The sequence below is a fragment of the Chroicocephalus ridibundus genome, chromosome 2, assembly GCF_963924245.1.
Source record: "Chroicocephalus ridibundus chromosome 2, bChrRid1.1, whole genome shotgun sequence".
Lineage (NCBI taxonomy): Eukaryota > Metazoa > Chordata > Aves > Charadriiformes > Laridae > Chroicocephalus > Chroicocephalus ridibundus.
In genome coordinates, this window is record NC_086285.1 from 166,979,570 (window position 1) to 166,998,727 (window position 19,158).

Sequence of the window (19,158 nt, forward strand, 5' to 3'; positions counted from 1 at the left end):
AGTACAGACTGAGAACAAGCAGAATGGCAATACTAGCTCTTCAGCATCATTGCCCATGGCAAGGGGGTTGGAATTAGATGATCTTTAAGGTTGCTTCCAACCCAAACCATTCAATGATTCTATGATTCTATGAAATAAATCAAAGAGACCCTGCAAAGACCAAGGAATGAAACACTCCATGGTTAACTTCAGGATTTTTGATGCCAAGGACTTGTTCTCCTACCAGATGGCCCACTGTAATTGGTATCCAAGAGAAAAGAGAGATGTGTTTTGTGGAAAATGACTAGCAATGGGATATGAGGTGTTTCAGAGGCTCATAGAGGCCACTCAGATGGCCTTCAGAGACCCGTGTGGAGGTGAAAGCTTGCATTTCTCTTCAGTTCATGACCGCATACAGGGAAAGATTTGGCCCTGAATGCTACACAGTGCCTCTAAATTGTGCGTGCATCCTTTATTACTCCTAATATTTACCAGTTATGTACAAACTTAGGGCAAACTCTGCCCAGGTCAACACTGTATCCAGTAGAAATTTCAGTGTTTCAACTTAGTCTGATCTTTTCCATCCTACAGGATATGAACACCTTAAAAGATTTCCTTTCTTTTTAACACCTTTGGGAACAGCACACCCACATCACTTCCCAACACAGTGGGGTTTGGAGTGGAAATCTTCCTCCCCTTCACACCATGGTCCAATCAAGGACCCCAAATCCCTGAAAAAAAGAGGAGTACAGAGGAAGACGGTGCATCTCACTGCCTACTTTGTAGTCCTGATTTCTCCCTTGGTATCATTGGGTCTGGCAGGGGAGGGTTAAAGGCACAAAGATTCATTCCTCGTCTTTATGACCTGTCCTGGTACAGTAACCCCATCACTCACTCTGGACTCCCCAAGTGCAGACATAGCCCTACATTATTTTCTCCTGTTGCTGTCAAGTCTAAGACTGGATTCTTCCATGGTCAGGCCAGTCCTGGGCATTAATCCATAATGTCATTGCTGCTCCCAGTGGGAGTGTCAACCCAATCAAGGATCTCAGATGCTCACCAGTACAATGCAATTTCTGGTCCCCAGCAATCCAAGCAACCCAATCTCCCAAGGGCTGTTTTAACTGTCTTTGGACACTGCTGGGGATTTTTTTCTCAGCAAAGTGACCTCCTGAGCTCCCTGGGCACACAGTCCTTATTGACACCCTACTTTACTTTGGCTTGCAGATAAGCTCCTCGCTGCTCTACGTCCTAACCCCTTTAGACATACATCAGCATTTAACTCCCCCAGTTTTTTCATAGAATCATAGAATGGTTTGGGTTGGAAGGGATCTCAAATATCGCCTAGTTCCAACTCCCCTGCCATGAGCAGGGACACCTCCCATTAGACCAGGTTGCTCAGTCCTATCCAACCTGGCTTTGAACACTTCCAGGGATGGGTCATCCATAGCTTCCCTGGGCAATCTGTGTCAGTGTCTCACCATCCTCATTTTTTCACTCACGTTGCCCAAGTGGTACATGACCCAACCATTCTGTCTGTCCCCCTCTTAACGAGGGGACTTAATAAAAGGAAGAGACAGAAACTACACACAGAAACAAGCCTAAAGCCTGCTCCCTTCTGCAATGAAAAACACTAACGACGTGTCAAAGGATGAGCTGGTAAAGGCAGCCTCTGCCCAGCAAGGCAGCCAGGATTAGCAACTTCCCACTGCAGGATGAGTGTAACCGACAGCTCTGCGAAGGAGAGGACACCGAAGGGAGAAATGCCTGCTGACAACTTGCTTGTTCACCAGCCTTCCTCAGAGGTGCACACACACCGAGCGCTTTCATGTGGTTTTCAACCGCCTCCGTTCCCCTTCCAGGCAAAATCCTTATTACTGACATCTCTGTGTGAAGAGGGTTTGGCTGTGCGTACAACACGTCATTAAATATTTGGTTTAATAACTGCCAAGGTGGCTGCCTCAGCATTGCGCTAGAGTTCGCATTTCTGGCTCCGTCTTGGGAGCAGTTAGTGGAGCCAGGAGTGCCGTGAGCCACAAATAGTGTCTACAGAGCAGCGTCTCCTCGGCAAAACTGCTCTGAGCGGGGGACACCTGACTCCTGGGTGACTTACTCTATGCCCTCCTGTAAGGTGCGTACCTCAAGAAAATTTAACTTCTGTCTGTGCTGTACAGCAGATGCCCTGTGATACTGCGTGTGAGTCTTTTAGCTTTTCAGTCCCTCCCTGGCTCATCTTGCAGAGGCAATAATAGCAAAGAGAAATACATCGTAGCTCATGGAGGTTTGAGAAACTGCGGTCTTGGGGGCCATAGAAATCCTTCAGCTGGAAGTACTATTCAGGAATCAAGCCGAAATTGCATGAGGTTTGCAAAGCTCTGGGTGTTACAAGATGTCACTGCATTTACGGGTTTATGCAGTATTCTGCATAAACCTTTATACTTTTTCAAAGGTGAAAACGCATTTGGCGAAACCGAGACCCTCCAAGCCAGGGCAGACGGAACGTGAAAGGGAATTTCACAAATGCCCATCTTTGATTTCCTTTTTGAGCAAGCTTTCATTAAAATAGAGAATGACACTCATATCAGGAAAGGTTTCAATCAACTTGGACTACACTGTTAGACTTTAATGTGTTCATATATTTATCAGCGTACAGAGGCACGCATGTGTCTATGCTAATATGTCCCCTCTGTGCTTTGCACCACCGTCTGCAGTAACTTGAAGAAGCAAATAGTGTGTGAACTCAGCTCTGATGTGATTTATTCAGTATCGGAGAGGTTCAGGGTGGGAAAGCATTTCATTCCTCCCCGGTGGTGCATGGTGGATTTTTCTTCACAAGTCTGTTCTCTGATATTTTGCCTGCTCTGCTTTGAAATAAGCTAAGTGATTAGGCCTCTACGGTTTTCTTAGGGGAAGACTTTTCCTCAGCCTTATTTGATCTCCTGCTCCAGACTAAACATTCCCTTTCTCATTTCCCTGCCCACCACCCCCACTATTTCCACATAAATAATCCCTCTTTATCCCTGGTGTTTCATTTGCAGGGATTCATGTAATAAGCACAGCTTTATGCTGGGTTTCCTTGAAAGCTGAGCACTGTGGCCTCATTTCTATCCTCCTTAAGCAATTTTCAGAGCAGGGGGAAATCGAAGCTGGTCCTAAATGTTTGTCCAAATTGGGCCTCATTTACCCTCATTTGCAGGGACTTGTGAATGTTATGGAAATTAATGACAGCTTTGGCCACCCAGCAGCCTGGAAAAATCACATCATTTATTTGGGTAGCCAGAAGTGAGTGATTTGAGCAGCTTTCTGAATGGAGGTGGGGAATACTGGCTTGACCTTGACCTTGACCTGTGCTCTGAGCACATCTCCATGAAAGAGAGTCATAGTAATAGAGTTAAGGTAGGAAGAGGCCAAGTGGCTGGGAAAGTGCCAGTAACCATCTTGTTGGCCAGATCAGGGGTCTTTCAGCCCAATATCCTCTCATTAGCAGTGGCTCCCAAGGGAAAATAGCAGAACAAGACGAGCATACAGCACCCTTCCAGCCTTCAGCAGCTTGCATCCCAGAGGCCTTCTGAGCAAGATCTGCTGCCTTTGCATCTAATAGTATTTGGTTGGTTTCCCTTTCATGAATTTCCATAGCTACTTTTTGTTCTCATAGAAACTTTGGTACCTCTTGCATGCTGTGACAAGCATTGCACAGCTTGACCATGCTCTGTGGCTGAGAATTATGTCCTTCACTGCTTTTGCACCTGCCTCCTGCTAGTTTCATTTGACAGCCCTCAATTCCAATATTGGAAAAGACAATGAACACATTCCCTGGTTACCATGTCCTGGTCACTTATGAACTTTTATTCCAACTTCATCATTTTCCCATCCTCGCCCATCTCCTTTCCATGGAGGAGAGTTCTAATGTATGATAATGGCTGTTGTTAATACAGAATTTATTAGACTTTAATACGCGCAGCACAGAAGAGATGATCCTGGCTGTACAAATCAATGCCCCTGTCTTGGATATCCCCTATTTTACTCATTGGCTAGTTTAGCTTGAAGTTTGCTAGTGATTTGTACGTGGATCAGCCTTGATTCCCCCCCACCCCACTCCTGAGCATTCCAAAGTTTTGTACAACCCTGAAACCCCCTCAAAGAGAGAAATTCTCTTTCTCTATAGGACAATAAGTCCTATAGCCCTTTAGGCAAGGGCAACCCCCGGGTTTGCATGGCATTCCTAAGAGCATCTTTCACAATTCCACCAGGGAAAGATCCATCTCCATACAGGATACGCCTTTTGCTTTTTCACTCAGTAGTTACTAAGGTGCTTCCGCCTGTCATATTTCTTTGATCATCTCTGGGGCTTTGACTTTAATTAAATTTGTCATTAGCCAGATAACCTAACACAGCTCATGACACACAGTATGGATGCTGGGCAAAAGAGGGTACTTACCTTCAGCCTTTTCATTTTGTTTCTCTCTAGGTCAATAAGGGAAGTGTATGTTCATACATCATTCATCAAAATCTCTGGCATCTAAAAGAGGAAGGTTGTACAGAAGAGCTGGAACGAATGGTTTTGCTCCTTAGGGAACTTGGGGGGTTAGTTTTGATATTAGTGTGCACAATATGCAAAACAGCGAAGTGTTACATGAGATTTATTTTTGAAAAGGCAGAGAATGAACCACCAGAGCAACCCTCTTGTGCTGCCAGAGGCTTTCATTGCATGGGGCATAAGGAGGGGACACCTTCCTGAAAGATTATTTTTCCTTTCTTTTACAGAAGTAGCAAACTGAATGCATGGCTCTCCAGGGAAAGATCAGTGTTTTCTGTAATGGGAAGCTGTCTTCAAAATAGTCCCTTCTGGACTTGCTCTTTCCCAGCATAGTAAGAAAGGAGAGTGATAAAACCCTGTGGAGCAGCTCTCTCACTTTCCCCATTGTATAACAAATTTAACTTTCAGATGGTATAAGACAATCTCACCCTTAATCTCTTTTCAGCATCCTTCCACCTATTTGCATAAGAAATAACAGGTTTTTTCACTCATTTGCGAGCTGCTGCAGATTCTCAGGCCCTCAGATACTGTGATAGAAGGTCCACTAAAAATATTTCCCGTGGTAGCACACAGAACTGTGGTGGCTTTATGTAGTCTCGGCATGTTTTTCAGACACAAGATGTCCCGGCCTGCTGAGTTTCAGAGAGCTGCCAACAAGAAGTGTTTGCAGCTGGGGTCAGTGGGAGGCTAAATCCAAAAAAACAAAATCGGAGATGGATGTAGTGTGTCAGCAAAGACCCTTTCGTTGTGCTCTATTGATTGTTTTGTGTTGATTCCTTAGTTTTTGCTGTTGTCACTGCCATCTAATTTAAGGCATTGCTGTTAAATTAAAAGGCATGATTGACTGGCATCTGAGACACATCGCAGCTGTCAGCTGCAAAGATAAACTCCGGATCAGGATGCAAATCTTCCCAAAGATCAAGGGTGTTTGGACGAGGCGTCTAAGTGGAGCTCTCTCAGTTAATTTGTAGTAGGAAAGACCTACTCTTTTGGCATCTCTGCTTAAGATTCAGAACAAGAAATACCAAATATGAGCTTGCCAGTTGATTCTGACCATGTTGAAATTTTCTCCATTTAAGTGTGGAGAATTAGAATGCATTGGGTCAGCCTAGCATGAACAGTAATTTGTTTTAGTACGTGATCATGATAAGAACTGACTGAGGATCAAAAAGCCCTTTAGAAACTGGATTAAAGGCACCCCTGAATGACAGTCTCCATGGAACTGAAAACAGTCCCGGGAGCAGCAACCTCATGTGCAACAGCCATCTCTGCAAAAATTATAGAATCATAGAATTGCCCGGGTTGGAAGGGACCTTTCAGATCATCTATTCCAACCATCAACTTAACTCTGACAAAAAACATCACTATAGCATATTGCTACACGTCTTTTAAATACCTTCAGGGATGGAGACTCAACCACTTCCCTGGGCAGCCTGTTCCAATGCTTAATAACCCTTTCAGAGTAAAAATTTTTCCTAACATCCAGTCTAAACCTCCGCTGGTGACACTTGAGGCTGTTTCCTCTTGTCCTATCACCTGTTACTTGGGAGAAGAGACCAAACCCCACCTCTTTACAGCCTCCTTTCAGGAGGGTTTTCATCATGCTAGGGGCTAGGACTATTCTCAAAAAATAAAAGATAGAAGCCCAACCTTGCCATGTGTTTGAGGTGATAGCTGCTGCTTGTGATGGGAACCTCTGGATCTGGAGGTGTGAGCCACAGCTACTCCAGGTAAAGGGAATAAAGAGCAAAGTGAGACAGGCCTGCAGTTCTGCAAGGCTGTAGCTGAGCAAGACTTCGTTAAGTGGGAACGGGTTGGGTATGTGACCTTCCCAGGAGTCAGTGCCTTTGAAAAGCAAAATCCTTCATCAAGTATTTGCAGCAGTCTCATTATTTATGGATTAAGGACAGATGGCAACTCAACCTGCATCGATCAGCAGGGTGCAGCAGTTTGCTGAGAGCTGGTGAAGTGGGACTGCAGGGGCAAAAGGGACTGTCTGCAAATGGTCCTGTTAACTTCATTGGGATTCTGCATTGTATTTTACATGGGTTACTCACTTTCCAGCATCAGCAAGGTTTCCTCCAACCCCATGCTTGAAATGTAAAAGTGGTCAGAGCAGGGAATTGTGCGGTAGACAGGTGGGAATGAACAGTTCCTGGAAGATGGGGAGTCTATGAGGGTTGTTGCAGCTCAAGAAGTCACTCCTGATGAACCAAGTGATGGAGCACGTGTGCAGCCACTGCAGTGACAAAATCCCACTTGCACCTCTTCTGCAGCATCTTGACAGAAGGTTCTGAAGATACTGGAACAGGTTGTCCAGAGAAGTTGTGGATGTCCCATCCCTTGAAGTGTTCAAGGCCAGGTTGGATGGGGCTTTGAGCAATCTGGTCTAGTGGGAGGTGTCCCTCCCAATGGCAGGGAGCTTGGAACTAGGTGATATTTAAGGTCCCTTCCAACCAAAACCATTCTGTGATTCTATGATTCTGTGTTCTGCACTGGGCTAAATGCATCTATGTGTTGCCACGGCTCAACTGCTCCACAGCCATGGCAGATCATTTGCTTGTTGTTGTCCAGCCACCCCTTTCCACCAGCCAGATGCTTTCAAGTATTGGGCAGAAGAGCCAAGTCTTTTACTCCTGGCACAGCATTATTTTTCCCCCTCAAAGATGGGATGGGTATAACTTCATATAACAGACCCTTAACCGCTTGTTTACAGCACCACTAAAAAAGACAAATCACTTGAACCAGTGAATGACTAGACACAGGAAAAGAAGAGAGATTTCAAAAGGTTTATCCGACAGCCAATAAACAGCATAAATAACCTGCAGTATTTCATTTGTCAGGACCATGGGACAACCTGATGATAAAAAAGGACTACTCCATAAAGTGGGGAATACCTTTGTCTTGGCTATAAATGCCTATGTTGATTTAATAAGTGTTCTGGTACTTCTCTAGCTTCTCTTTAGTACTCACAAATGGGATGGAAACTGAGGAATAAGGAGAGGAAGGAAGATATCTGTGCTCGACCTCATAAAGAGATCTCATTCCAGTTAAGGGTTTGAGATCATAATGGTTTTTATCTTATGTCGACTCTTTCTCCTGTTGCTGAGGACAAGCAGAGTAAGAAGTCAAAGACTGGAACCTACACTATCACCCACTCTTTCCTGTAGTGACACCAGGCAGAAATATGTATATTTCTATATATTTTTAGGGGTTTAATATCATCACAATAGGTTACATACTAAAATGCTGACTTGTTTGAATTACCTGTCATCAAACTGGGAACACCGTGACAGGCAATCAGTTTGGGTAATCGGTCTGTGTTTTGCTTACAAACACAGTATAAAATGACCTTTTAAAACACTGGAGCAGTTACGTATTTTGACTCAAAAAGCAGCTGAAGCAAATAAATGACAAGCCTAGCCAAGGCTTGTGTGGAGCTGCTTTCTGCCTTCCCCAGCCCCGCTCCTAATCTGCAAGGGAGTGAGAGTCTTTACTCTCATCCTCATTTAAGTATAAGGACTCATGTCCTCATTTAAGGACATCCTTAAAAAGGCAAGCAAAGGGCAAGCAAAGAGTTGATTACATCCTAAATGTGGCTGGCTACAGATATGGTATCGATCAGGTAAAGCAAGGCAACAGGATACCTACTATTATGACAATGGCCTCTCTTGCAACTGAAACACAACCTGTCTCCTGTCAGGAAATGGGAGAGACAAGCCTGTTTCCCTGGGCTGTTTAGAAAAGGAACCAGCAGAGAAAGTGACTTTCAAGGGAAAGACAGTCTTCTTCAAGGTTAAATATTTATTGTGTGCAAATAACAACTCCATCTTCCACATTGCTGCCAGGATCTCTGGGCACCTTGCTGGCAGGTTCACTAGCCTGCATTTCCATCCTGCTCTCTTTTCAAGTGTTATTCTCATTATTAAGTATCTAAGCAGCTTCCACTGCATTCAGCGGTGTAAGTGTTGCTGAGCATGTTTTATTTTCACTCTGTCTTGGGAGACAAGATAAAGCACAGCTACACTGGTGGTAGTAGAGTATGAACTTTGAGCTTTATTCTGTGGAGGTGGATGAGTATCTGCCCATCCCTTTGTAAGGGGGAGCTGGTAATGGCCATATATTCTCACATGGTACCTAACTGGGCTGTTGAGGACCTGTGTTTTTCCAGACATGGCTGGTGTCCTGCCTAGGATGTGCAGGGAGCAGTGGAACCCACAGCTCAGAGGACAGCTGTGATCTCCATTGCCAGATAAATAGCAATACAGGGAGGCTGCATCAGCTGAAATGGATCATTTGCATCTCTGAAATCGCTGACTCTTGGTGAGGAAAAGAAAATAAGGGTTGTTTTATTTTTAATTTACAAAGCAGCATTTGTCTTTCTCCCAGTGATTCCTCTCTTTAAAACACTGTATCTTTAGCTCATTATCTTTATCTGAGCCTGAGCATGGCGCATTGCTGAATTTCTTGGACCTGAAGCATCTCCAAGGGTAACTTTGGGTAATGAGAGAATGCACAGCAGGAAAAGCATCCATCTGAAAGTGGTAACCTCTGGGATGAAGGGCCACCTCTTCTCCTTCCCATGAGGTGGGCAAATGATGGGCAGGTGGGCAAAGTGGTCAGCAGCTGTTAGAAGCAGGCACCTATTACAGAGCAGATTTTAGCTTGCTGCATATGGCCAATGAGGAGTGAACTGACCACTGAGAGATGTGACAGCTTATCCATCACTTGAAGAGCCTGCAGGATCCTTTGCTGTCTTTTTACAACACAAACCCAAGCCTTGCTGGGCTCCCTGCAGGCGCCCTGCTGCAAGGCTTTGGCCAGTGTGTGGCAAGCCAGCTCGGGATGGCCTTCATGGTCCATCCTGACATCATTTATGGACATCCCACCAGGGCCAGTTGTTCTTGGCAGCAAGCTGGAAAGATGCGGGGTGGAGAAGACTGCAGAGGCTCAACATTTCCCTTCTGCAAGTGGGAGGATCATTCCTGCAGCAAGGGATTTGCTGGATCCATCAGCTTGCAGGGCTGTAGATAGTGGTACAAGGGGGAAAGCTGTGTGTTGCTGACACCAACACTGAGCATGGCTGGGAAGGAAAGCCAAAAAGCACCTTCATCTTATGATGCTCACAGATTGCTCTCTATGGGTGCTGCAAGGGTGCTGGAGGGGAACATCTTTCCCCCACCAAAGCTGTCCTTGAAAGTGATGCCTCTCTCTTGCTGGTGGAATCTGCAGTGTGGGGAAAAGGAGTGTCCTTTTGGGGTGTGTGGGTGCTAGGACCCCTACTCCTTTCCAGCTTCCTTGTGTTGTCTCCACAAAGGCACAGGTATTTGTGTGGGGGAAGAGGGAGGAGAGACGACCTCACTGATGCTGGATGTATATCTCAAAGTGCTTTTTGCAAATGCCTTCTGGGGTTAGGAACCAACAGGCTGCAAAATGGGCACAAGGTCTTCTCAGAGGAGAGGGCTTCTTTGCTGCAGCAAGAACAGGAAGAGCTGAACTAGTTAGAAATGAGGCAGGGTTTCCAGGAAGGTAAAGTCCCTGTTTAGAGATAGGAAACAGGTGAAGAAAAGTCAATGAAAAGACAATGCTTCTCCCTTCCTTTCCTGTCTCTTGACTTTCTGGGATACTCTGCGGTGTTTAGTCCTACCAAATTCAAAGATATCCCAGTTCTGGGTCTTGGCAGTGGGTACATTTTAGGGTCTACCGGGTCAGCATTGCCTTGGCTTCCTGGGTGCTGGCCTCTCACTGAAGCTGACGGGGCTTTTCTGGATTTCGTCCAGGTGGTTGGAACCCATGGTCGGCTTGGGGTGACTGCACCAAGGACTGCGGGGGAGGCCTGCAGACCCGCATGCGCACCTGCAAACCCCTTCCCAATGAAGGTCTTGTCTGCGAGGGAGTCCTGGAGGAAGGACGGCTGTGCAATAGGAAGGCGTGCAATAGTAAGTGGAGGCATGTTCCCTTGCACGTGTGCGAGCGGGTCGCTCTTCTTGGGAAGAGCCCGACCTCATCACCATAAATAATGGAGGATGCTCTAGAGACACGGTGAAACTGCCGAAGGTCTGTGTCAGAGCAGCAACCTCATGGGTGCATGAGACTTTGGCTGTGCATGGCTCTGCCCTTCCTTGCCTGTCTTGCAGTCACGCATGCACACGCTAACACACATCTTCCAACGCACACACACCTGCAGATCTATCCCTTTACCCCATGGAATAGGGGTTAATATATAGGAATCTATAAGCAGTATTCATATGCTGGTGATAAATCCGCCACCAATGGCAAAATGTACACCCTTAAAGGTATTTCTTCGATAGTTGGGACCTCTATCAAAAATAAATAAAGCATGCAGCTAAGAGAGATGTTAACCTTTTTAGTTTGGTTCACCTTCCCAGTCAAGAGAATTGTTGCTGTCCCTTTCTTTTACAAAATGAAGCCTACAGCGTTAAGATGTGGAGAAAGATTTGGCTGATAGACAAAACACAGGGCTTGAGCAAGGCAAAGTCTTTGGCAGATGGTCCACTCTCTTCCTGTAATGCAGGCTCTCTCCAGGTCTTCTTCTCCAGAGGGCAGAGGACAAATTGCCAACGCCAGTCAATAGGGAGATATTGATGGGTGGAGCTGGTGACCTGCAGCACTTTCATCCCAAGTGCTTCTTTTGCATTAGCTGAGTGGAGAGGGGGATGAAGAGAAAAAACAAACAACAGCAGAAGCAGCTCAGCCCAGCAAATGCAAGCAAATGGCTGATTATAATTATTCCCTTCTTTTTATTTCAAATTCATAGTAGAGAATGTTTGAATAACTCCTCTGACTAGTCAAATAACTAGGGAAAGTTCAGCTGCCTTCAAAGGCAGGGAAGTATCTCCTGATAAAGGGGAAGTTCAAATAAAGGGACATAAATATATTCGTCTAATAAGAACTAAAATGATTTCATGCATTTTTTACCACTTCCATAAATTTAAATCATGTTGCAATTAGGCTTTTTTTTTTTTTTTTTTTTTTTAATGAAACCTTCTAGTATATTGAATTTCATCTCCTTGACTCACAGTTGCTAATTCTCCTCTGAGGTTTGCCAACACTAGGGAAATGTAATCTGTGTCCCCCACACTTACTGATGACTTTGGAGTCACAATGCAAGTGCAACTTGGGGCAGTGAGGGTAAGAGTGCATCCATCTGTGGGCAGGGATCTGGAACCTGGACCTGAAAGGAGGTCCAGCTGTGGGACTTGAGTGTGCCTGAATGGAGCTGTAGGAAGAGCCACAACGGTGTTGGTGGATAATTCTGTGAAGGAGAAGAAGGTGGAGATGTCACTGTGGGTGGATAGAGAGGGCTCTGCAGGTGTGGCCATTCTTTGAACATGGGTCTACATGAGACAACAGGCAAAGAAACTCTTTAGAGTGCTCTTCCTGTGCTGGAGAGAAAAGACAGTGGGCAACCCACCCAGCTTCAAGACCCCAGCTCCCCAAACTGTCTTTGCAGGACTTCCATCCCCATTCCTAATAATCTTTAAAGACCTCCATGGGACCTATTCAATTCCTTCACATCCTTTTTGAACTGGGAGTTCCCAGACTGGACACAGTTTTCCAGGTCCAGCCTCACCGGCACTAAGCAAGGGGCATAACACCTTCCCTTGATCTGCCCCAGGGGCAAAACTTTGCTCTTCTTCATGATAGATCTCTTGAGGTGGCTGTGGCAAAGAGGGATGAAGTAGGATGGTGGGCAGCCATGGAGCCTGGAAGTCTGGATTGGGTTTCCAGCTCCACTTGTTGCGCAGAGCACAGCAGTAAAGGATGAATCGCTATGTATTCACTATTTACTCACTCATCTTTTCCACAACACAAAGCCTATCCTGAGTGCAGAAAAGCCTGATTGTGCCCAGGAAGGGCTATGATTCAGTAAATTATTTCACTTATCTTCCTGTCCTCTTTCCATTAGATACCCAGTCAACTCCTGCTCCTAATTGCACTGTGGTTAGGTCAGCTGAGCTTATTTGGGAAGAAAAGATCCTGAGCGAAGTGGAAGGCCCTAGTTTGGAAAGAGAGTATACCCATGGAGTGGGGCAGCACAAATTGATTTATCCCTTTGAAATAAATAAGTTAATTCTGATTAATTTTCCCGAGGGCCTCTTAGCAGAAAAACTGCTGAGCCCCGTTGTGATGCATTCACGCTGGCAAGCTGGAAAGCATTTGAGAGAAGATATGAACAATTAATCTTTTAAGACTTATTCATGCACATCTTGGGGTCTGTGTCCTACCTCAAGATAAACCTGTAACTCTTCATATCTACCAAAACTGTGCATCTGGCTCTGAACTGGCTCCTCAGTGAATCTGTCCCTTGTTGCCTTTGCAGCCATGCAAAGGTTCATGCAAGAGAGGTGCACTTTTGACCCAGAAAGGGTTTTTAAATTTTTTGCACATATCATTTCCTTCTGTTTACTGTGATCTGTACCAAAATCTGATAGGATTGAAAGGTAGAATATAAATCCTTCTGTTTTAAATGTGTCACTGTTATTCTTTTATTGACTTTTGCCCATAGATTTGTTAGAGATGAATAGGATATTCATTCTTCCGCTTGAACGGTTATTTTCCTAATCGTTCCTTATACACTGCAGTTAAATAGATTCTATTTTTTTTTTAAATTAAAAGAAAAAGAAGAAAAGAAGAAATAGACAGAAGAACATCTTTGTCTTGAATTGTGCAGCATTTCAGTAGCTTGTAATAATACCTGACTAGCTCTCCAAGTATAGTGGAGTGGCTGAAACCTTAATTTTCTTGTAGAAAACAAACAGGAAAAAATACTCTTTTCCTTGACCAAAGGGCCTTCTATAATCCTGATAAAAGAGCAAAACAAAACCGGGATGAGCGCTCTGATGTTTTCCTCTTTGCTTTGGGAGTAAATTGAAACATGTCCAAGGAAACTAATACCACCACTGAAAAGTAAAGTCAGTTGCTGGCCAAGTAAGTTAGGTTAGAATAACACAGAAATCACAACCACCTTCAAAACAAGGGTAAGCCCATCTCTTTTCTTCAGCTTTTCCTTCCTTGCTTCTGCCAAAGTGGCTTGTAAGCTGATTAGCAGGACTGTTTTAGCTGTTTATTTGGATATCCAGCAGCAGTGAGAGTTTTTAGTCTGATACCACATCTGGGACAGGTTCTCCTTGGTAAAAATTTTGGGTGCTGCCACTCAGCTCCCTGGAGCTGCTGAGATGAACTTTTGTGGAGGATCTGTGAGGGCTTCATTTGTTGTTTTATTTTGCCTGGCCATGGCAAACACATTAGAAGGATCTAACCTTTCTTGTCACGCAGCTCCTCTCCTAGGTGGACATTCTCCAGGTCCTGCCATCCTTCCTCTTCCAAAGTGGACCTTCAGCAGGTCTCAGTATGCAGCAGTGGGGATGATGGCTCTCAGGCTTTGCAAGAGGTGTGACTTCTGGCAGCTTGGTCACTGAAATATAGGTATAGCCATGTGGGTCCCAGAGCTGATCCTGAACATGCCTGGAGGCTACAGTGTTGTTTCAAATCACTGCACAGGGGTGGCTGAAGGACTCCACAGGTGCCACTTGTATGTGGGCTTTATGTTTTTCTACTTGCTTGGACCACCATCTCTGCTGTTTCATGTAATGGCATCTCTCACTTGATGATTTTCATCTGGCTTAATTTCCCCAGGAATACCTACCCAAGCCCAACAGCAAGTGAGTCAGGTAAGTTATATCCATGGGCAAAACCCAAAGCTGTAAAACACTGAAGAAAACCTGTAATGAACGCCCATCCCAAACTGGAAAGGAAACTTTGTCTGGTACCAGCAGCTTGGCTTAGACAGAGCCTTTTTTCATGGCAGCTGTTCAGCTCGAGAGACATAATCTGAAGGACAACATTCAGTGTTTGTTGTAACTCTGATTTTTCCTTGCTAGAGGCAAAGGACCCATTGATATCCTCCTCTCCTTCACAGACAGGGGAGATTTCCTCCATCTGTTGGATTTGGCCAGGAGCTGCTGTTTTGCAGAGGGAGAAAATAAAAGCCAACCCAAGTGTGGTGGCAAGTGCTTGCAGAGAAGCTCTCCAGGTCCACCCTCTTTGGATGGACGGGGACACCCATTGTGCTCTGGTAGCTCCTCTTGGCTGCTTGGTGCTAAAAGATGTAGTTGCTTACAACCTGGCATGGCAAGAGTCGTGGTGGGGAGCCTGGATGAGCAACATGGCAGGACAACATCCAAAGCAGAGGAGGGATGTCACAGGCCTGACCCTGGCACTGGAATTCAACAGTGGCAGAGAAATGCAAGAACAGTCAGAGACATAGGTGGCCTGCATTTATTCCTGGGGAATGAAACTTGGCAGAGAAGCCAGCTGAAATCCTGCCATTCCATCTGGCAGAGGCAATGCAAAAGCATCTCTGACATTTATGAATATGCAGATTGGGCAGATACATCTCTCCCATGGCTGGGAAAGGGGTGGCTGCATCCTGCCCTCAGGTGTAGAAGTGTGACACCAGTCCATGCTGGGTTTCCAGCATCAAGCCGGTCCAGGATCTAGCCCTTCAGCTGTGTAACTGTTAACGGTGTGAAGAAACACATGTTCCACATGATATTCAAAAGACTGAACCTCAGTCTCATTCTCTGCTGCCCCTGGTTTTCATCAAAAATAGCCTTTTTGCTGCAACCACCAGGCTGAAATATCCTGTGCATGTGTGAGAGCATCTTCATTCCCTGGGCTGGAATTCAGTGCAAGCTGAAAGAGCACCTTGTCCTGTAGGTACCTGCTGCTGCCTCTAGAAACTTCACCCAGTCCCCCCTTTTAATGGTGCTTCAGACCTTTCATATCTGAGAGTCATGTATCTCACCCAGTGACATTTTCACAAGTCTCAGATGTTCAAACCAAAATGGTTTGGGCCATTTCCTAAAGTGGTGAAATTGCCACATATCCAAGTGGCCTCCAGAATGACCCTCTTCTACATCCACTGGGATCTTGGTTGTTAGGGGTTGTTAGAGATTCTGCCCTCCTCACTTTTACTCCTTTAGCAGTTGCTAGATGCCCCTAGAACTCCATCACCAACACCTTCTCCTTTGGTTTTATTACACAGAGATACATTTACCCTATTTCAAGGGTTTTTTTGATCATCCCTTTCCACTCTTTCCTCTGGTCCACCTTTTCATTCCTACCACCCCAATTTGCCTAAACAATTTTAATGATACTGCTATTTTCTTTGCCCCTTCTGTTTGGGGGATGAGTAGAGATGAAAGAGTGTACAGCTCTGGTGAGACATGCTTGAACATTAAAACCTTCTCCCACACCACTGTAAAGTCTCTGCATTCATTTTTTTCCCCTTGATTGTGTTGCAAGGTGCTGTCTGACACATTACGTGTTCTTATTGGAAGTGTTGGTCACCTGCTGCTTCTTCCCACTACTGCCGGCATCATAGAATCATAGAACCATAGAACCTTCATAGTTGGAAAGGACCTTTGAGATCATTGACTCCCAACCATACACACACACAAAAAACAACAAACCCCTACAATCTCTGCCACTAGAGCATGCCCTGAAGTGCCACATCTAGACGTTTCTTAAATATCTCTAGGGATGGTGACTCAACCACCTCCCTGGGCAGGCTGTTCCAATGCCTGACCACTCTTTCAGTAAAGAAATTCTTCCTAATATCTAATCTAAACCTCCCCTGCTGCAACTTCAGACCATTTCCTCTGGTCCTGTCGTTATTCACCTGGGAGAAGAGGCCAACACCCACCTCTCTCCAACCTCCTTTCAGGGAGTTGTAGAGGGCAATGAGGTCTCCCCTCAGCCTCCTCTTCTCCAAGCTAAACGTGCCCAGCTCCCTCAGCCTCTCCTCATATGCCCTGGTCTCCAGACCCCTCACCAGCCTGGTAGCTCTCCTCTGGACACGCTCCAGCACTTCAATGTCCCTCTTGTACAGAGGGGCCCACAACTGAACACGGTACTCGAGGTGAGGCCTCAGCAGTGCCGAGTGCAGAGGCACCATCACTTCCCTGCTCCTGCTGGCCACGCTATTCCTCATACAAGCCAGAATGCTGTTGGCCTTCTTGGCCACCTGGGCACACTGCTGGCTCGTGTTAAGCTGGCCGTCCATCAGCACCCCCCAGGTCCTTTTCTGCTGGGCAGCTTTCCAACCACTCTTCCCCAAGCCTGTAGCGTTGCTTGGGGTTGCTGTGACCAAAATGCAGGACCCGTCCCTTGGCCTTATTAAACCTCATGCAGTTGGCCTTGGCCCATCGATCCAGCCTGTCCAGGTCCCTCTGGAGAGCCTTCCTACCCTCAAGCAGATCAACACTCCCACCTAGTTTGGTGTCATCTGCAAACTTACTGAGGGTGCACTCAATCCCCTCATCCAGATCATTGATAAAGATATTAAAGAAAACCAGCCCCAAAACTGAGCCCTGAGGGACACCACTGGTGAGCGGCCGCCAAGAGGATTTCACCCCATTAATCACAACTCTCTGGGCACGGCCATCCAGCCAGTTTTTAACCCAGCGAAGAGTACACTTGTCTATGCCATGATTCGCCAGCTTCTCCAGGAGAATGCTGTGGGGGACGGTGTCAAAGGCCTTCCCAAAGTCCAGATAGACAATGTCCACAGCCTTCCCAGCGTCCAGAAGGTGGGTCACATGGTCATAGAAAAAGATCAGGTTGGTTAAACAGGACCTCCCTTTCCTAAATATTTGCAAGATCATCCTCCCCATCCACATCTGAGCTGCGTTCTTCCAAAATCTCATATGCTTGCCTTTGCTTGCAATTTAAATGTCTCTGTGTTTCAACCATAATGGGCACTATTTCTCTAGCCTTCCTGATAACTCCTCTGAGGTGCTGGGTATTTCAAAAATGTGCCATCATCACAGAATTTATACAGCAGAGGTGTAAATCAAGTCTAGGTCTTCCTTTGATCCTGGCACCATTCGTCTCCACTGATCCTGCTGTGGGAAGTGGGCTGCTGAAATCTCTCCAGTTCCCTACTGTTTTTATTTTGTGGCCTCCACCCCATAAAGTTCAGGTGCATAAAAACCACAGCAAAGCATCGCTTGTACCAACTTTGCCTTGTGCATAAAGGACCTGGCTTCCCCCTGCTTTGTCCAGAATCACAGTAGGTTTTTGCATATATTCAAGGCACCTCTCCAGGTTAAATCTAAGCCATGCTCCATGTTAAATGGAGATAGATCTGCTTCTCTGCAACACCTTTTCCAAAGGAGAGGCAGCCTTTTGCTGCAATGGAGCAATGCCAGCATAAGTCTGGAGGCAGTCTTTGCTGGGGGAGCTTTGGAGCAAGCTGGACAGGTCACACACTTAGCCATTCGACATGATTGCCTTTAATTAGGATGATCAACCACAGCACAAGCTTGTCATATCTGTAATATGGGGCCCAAATAACTGGAGAGCGGAGGTCCAGGATGCCCAGGCTGCATTTAAAACTTTTGTTTTGCTCTTTTATCTTTCCTTCCCTACATCCTGCTTCCTGTCTCTCTGTCCATCCATCCATGCTCGCTGGCTGCTTCTGGGATTGTCACCTTCCTTGCTCTGGGCACCTGACAAAGCCATCCAAGCTCCGCATCTAGCCCTTGCTGCCCAGCCCCTATTTTTCCTCCTAGCCTGAAGAAATCTCTGGGAAGCCTTTGGGATTTACTGCAGATGGAGATTTTGTGTGTTCTTGTGGCATGTATGCTTTCATGAAGAGGACTTAAATCAGAGCAGATGAAAGTGCATGGGTATAGCCAGCAACGGGTGATGGGAATGGAGCAGGGTTTGTGATGTGTCACAGATATCGGACTAAATGAACCTATCCTCTTAGCAAACTCAAGACATTGGATATTGGAAACCTAGTTAGAGGTTAACATTTTTTAAAAATTGAGTCTCACACAGGCAAATCCCCTGACTTTGTAGCTGTTAAGAACATAAGATATGTGCCCTTTCTATTCCAGTAAAGAGCCAGATAAAAACAAGGTGTATGCAAATATCAGGATACTTGTAGTCCTGATGTCTGGCTATTGGTGCCTTTCCCTTGATGATGGAATATGAGTGACTGCCCCATCCTGTCCCCTCCAGCCAGCACCGTGCCACTAGTTGGTGCTGGGAAAGTTTGGAGGAGTTGGTGTGACCATTTCCTAGATTCCTTAAGTCCTGCGTTTGGGCAAAAGTAATGGGGGATAATACAATTTCAAAAACTAGATGGGCCTCTTCCACAAACCAAGCTGCTGAATATGAAGTCTGTCTCCTGGCAGGCACTGTCTGAATCATTCTTCCCTCCTCTGCTTTGCCTTTTTGGATGGCAATAAAGACTCATGCCACCATACTGAAGCTTCATTAACCTTTATTAATTTTCTCAGGGTTCCGGGATCAAATTTGTCACCATTTCATCTCTTGGCAGTTTGTACTTCTTGAAAAGATATCTGACTGTTTTACCTCCTTGAGGGAAAAGATCCTCTGTCTGGTACTTTGTGTTTGGAAACAAATTGGTTGCCAGATCACAGATTACTTAGACTCAGCCCTGCTCTCTGCTATTCTGCATGACTGAGGTGGAGTCAGCAGAGCTCTCCTGATTTACAGCAGGCAGTACTGGTGGGCGGGATTTGGTTGCTATTGCTTGGTTGTTTCTCTGTTTACTAGGAAGTGCGCGTGCCAGGGTTGCAACA

General features: G+C 45.7%; 1 protein-coding gene across 14 annotated transcripts in view; it reads left to right on the forward strand.

The window, feature by feature from the left end:
* The window catches only part of ADGRB1 (adhesion G protein-coupled receptor B1), a 293,273-nt gene that overhangs the window by 114,000 nt on the left and 160,115 nt on the right, over positions 1-19,158 (forward strand). For 12 of the 14 annotated variants that reach the window (XM_063327633.1, XM_063327630.1, XM_063327629.1 and 9 more), the window contains one exon: positions 10,297-10,455. The exons of the other annotated variants lie outside the window; for them this stretch is intronic. In XM_063327633.1, coding sequence (XP_063183703.1) covers positions 10,297-10,455 — 159 coding nt within the window. The remainder of the gene's footprint in view (positions 1-10,296; positions 10,456-19,158) is intronic. 14 annotated transcript variants of the gene reach the window in all.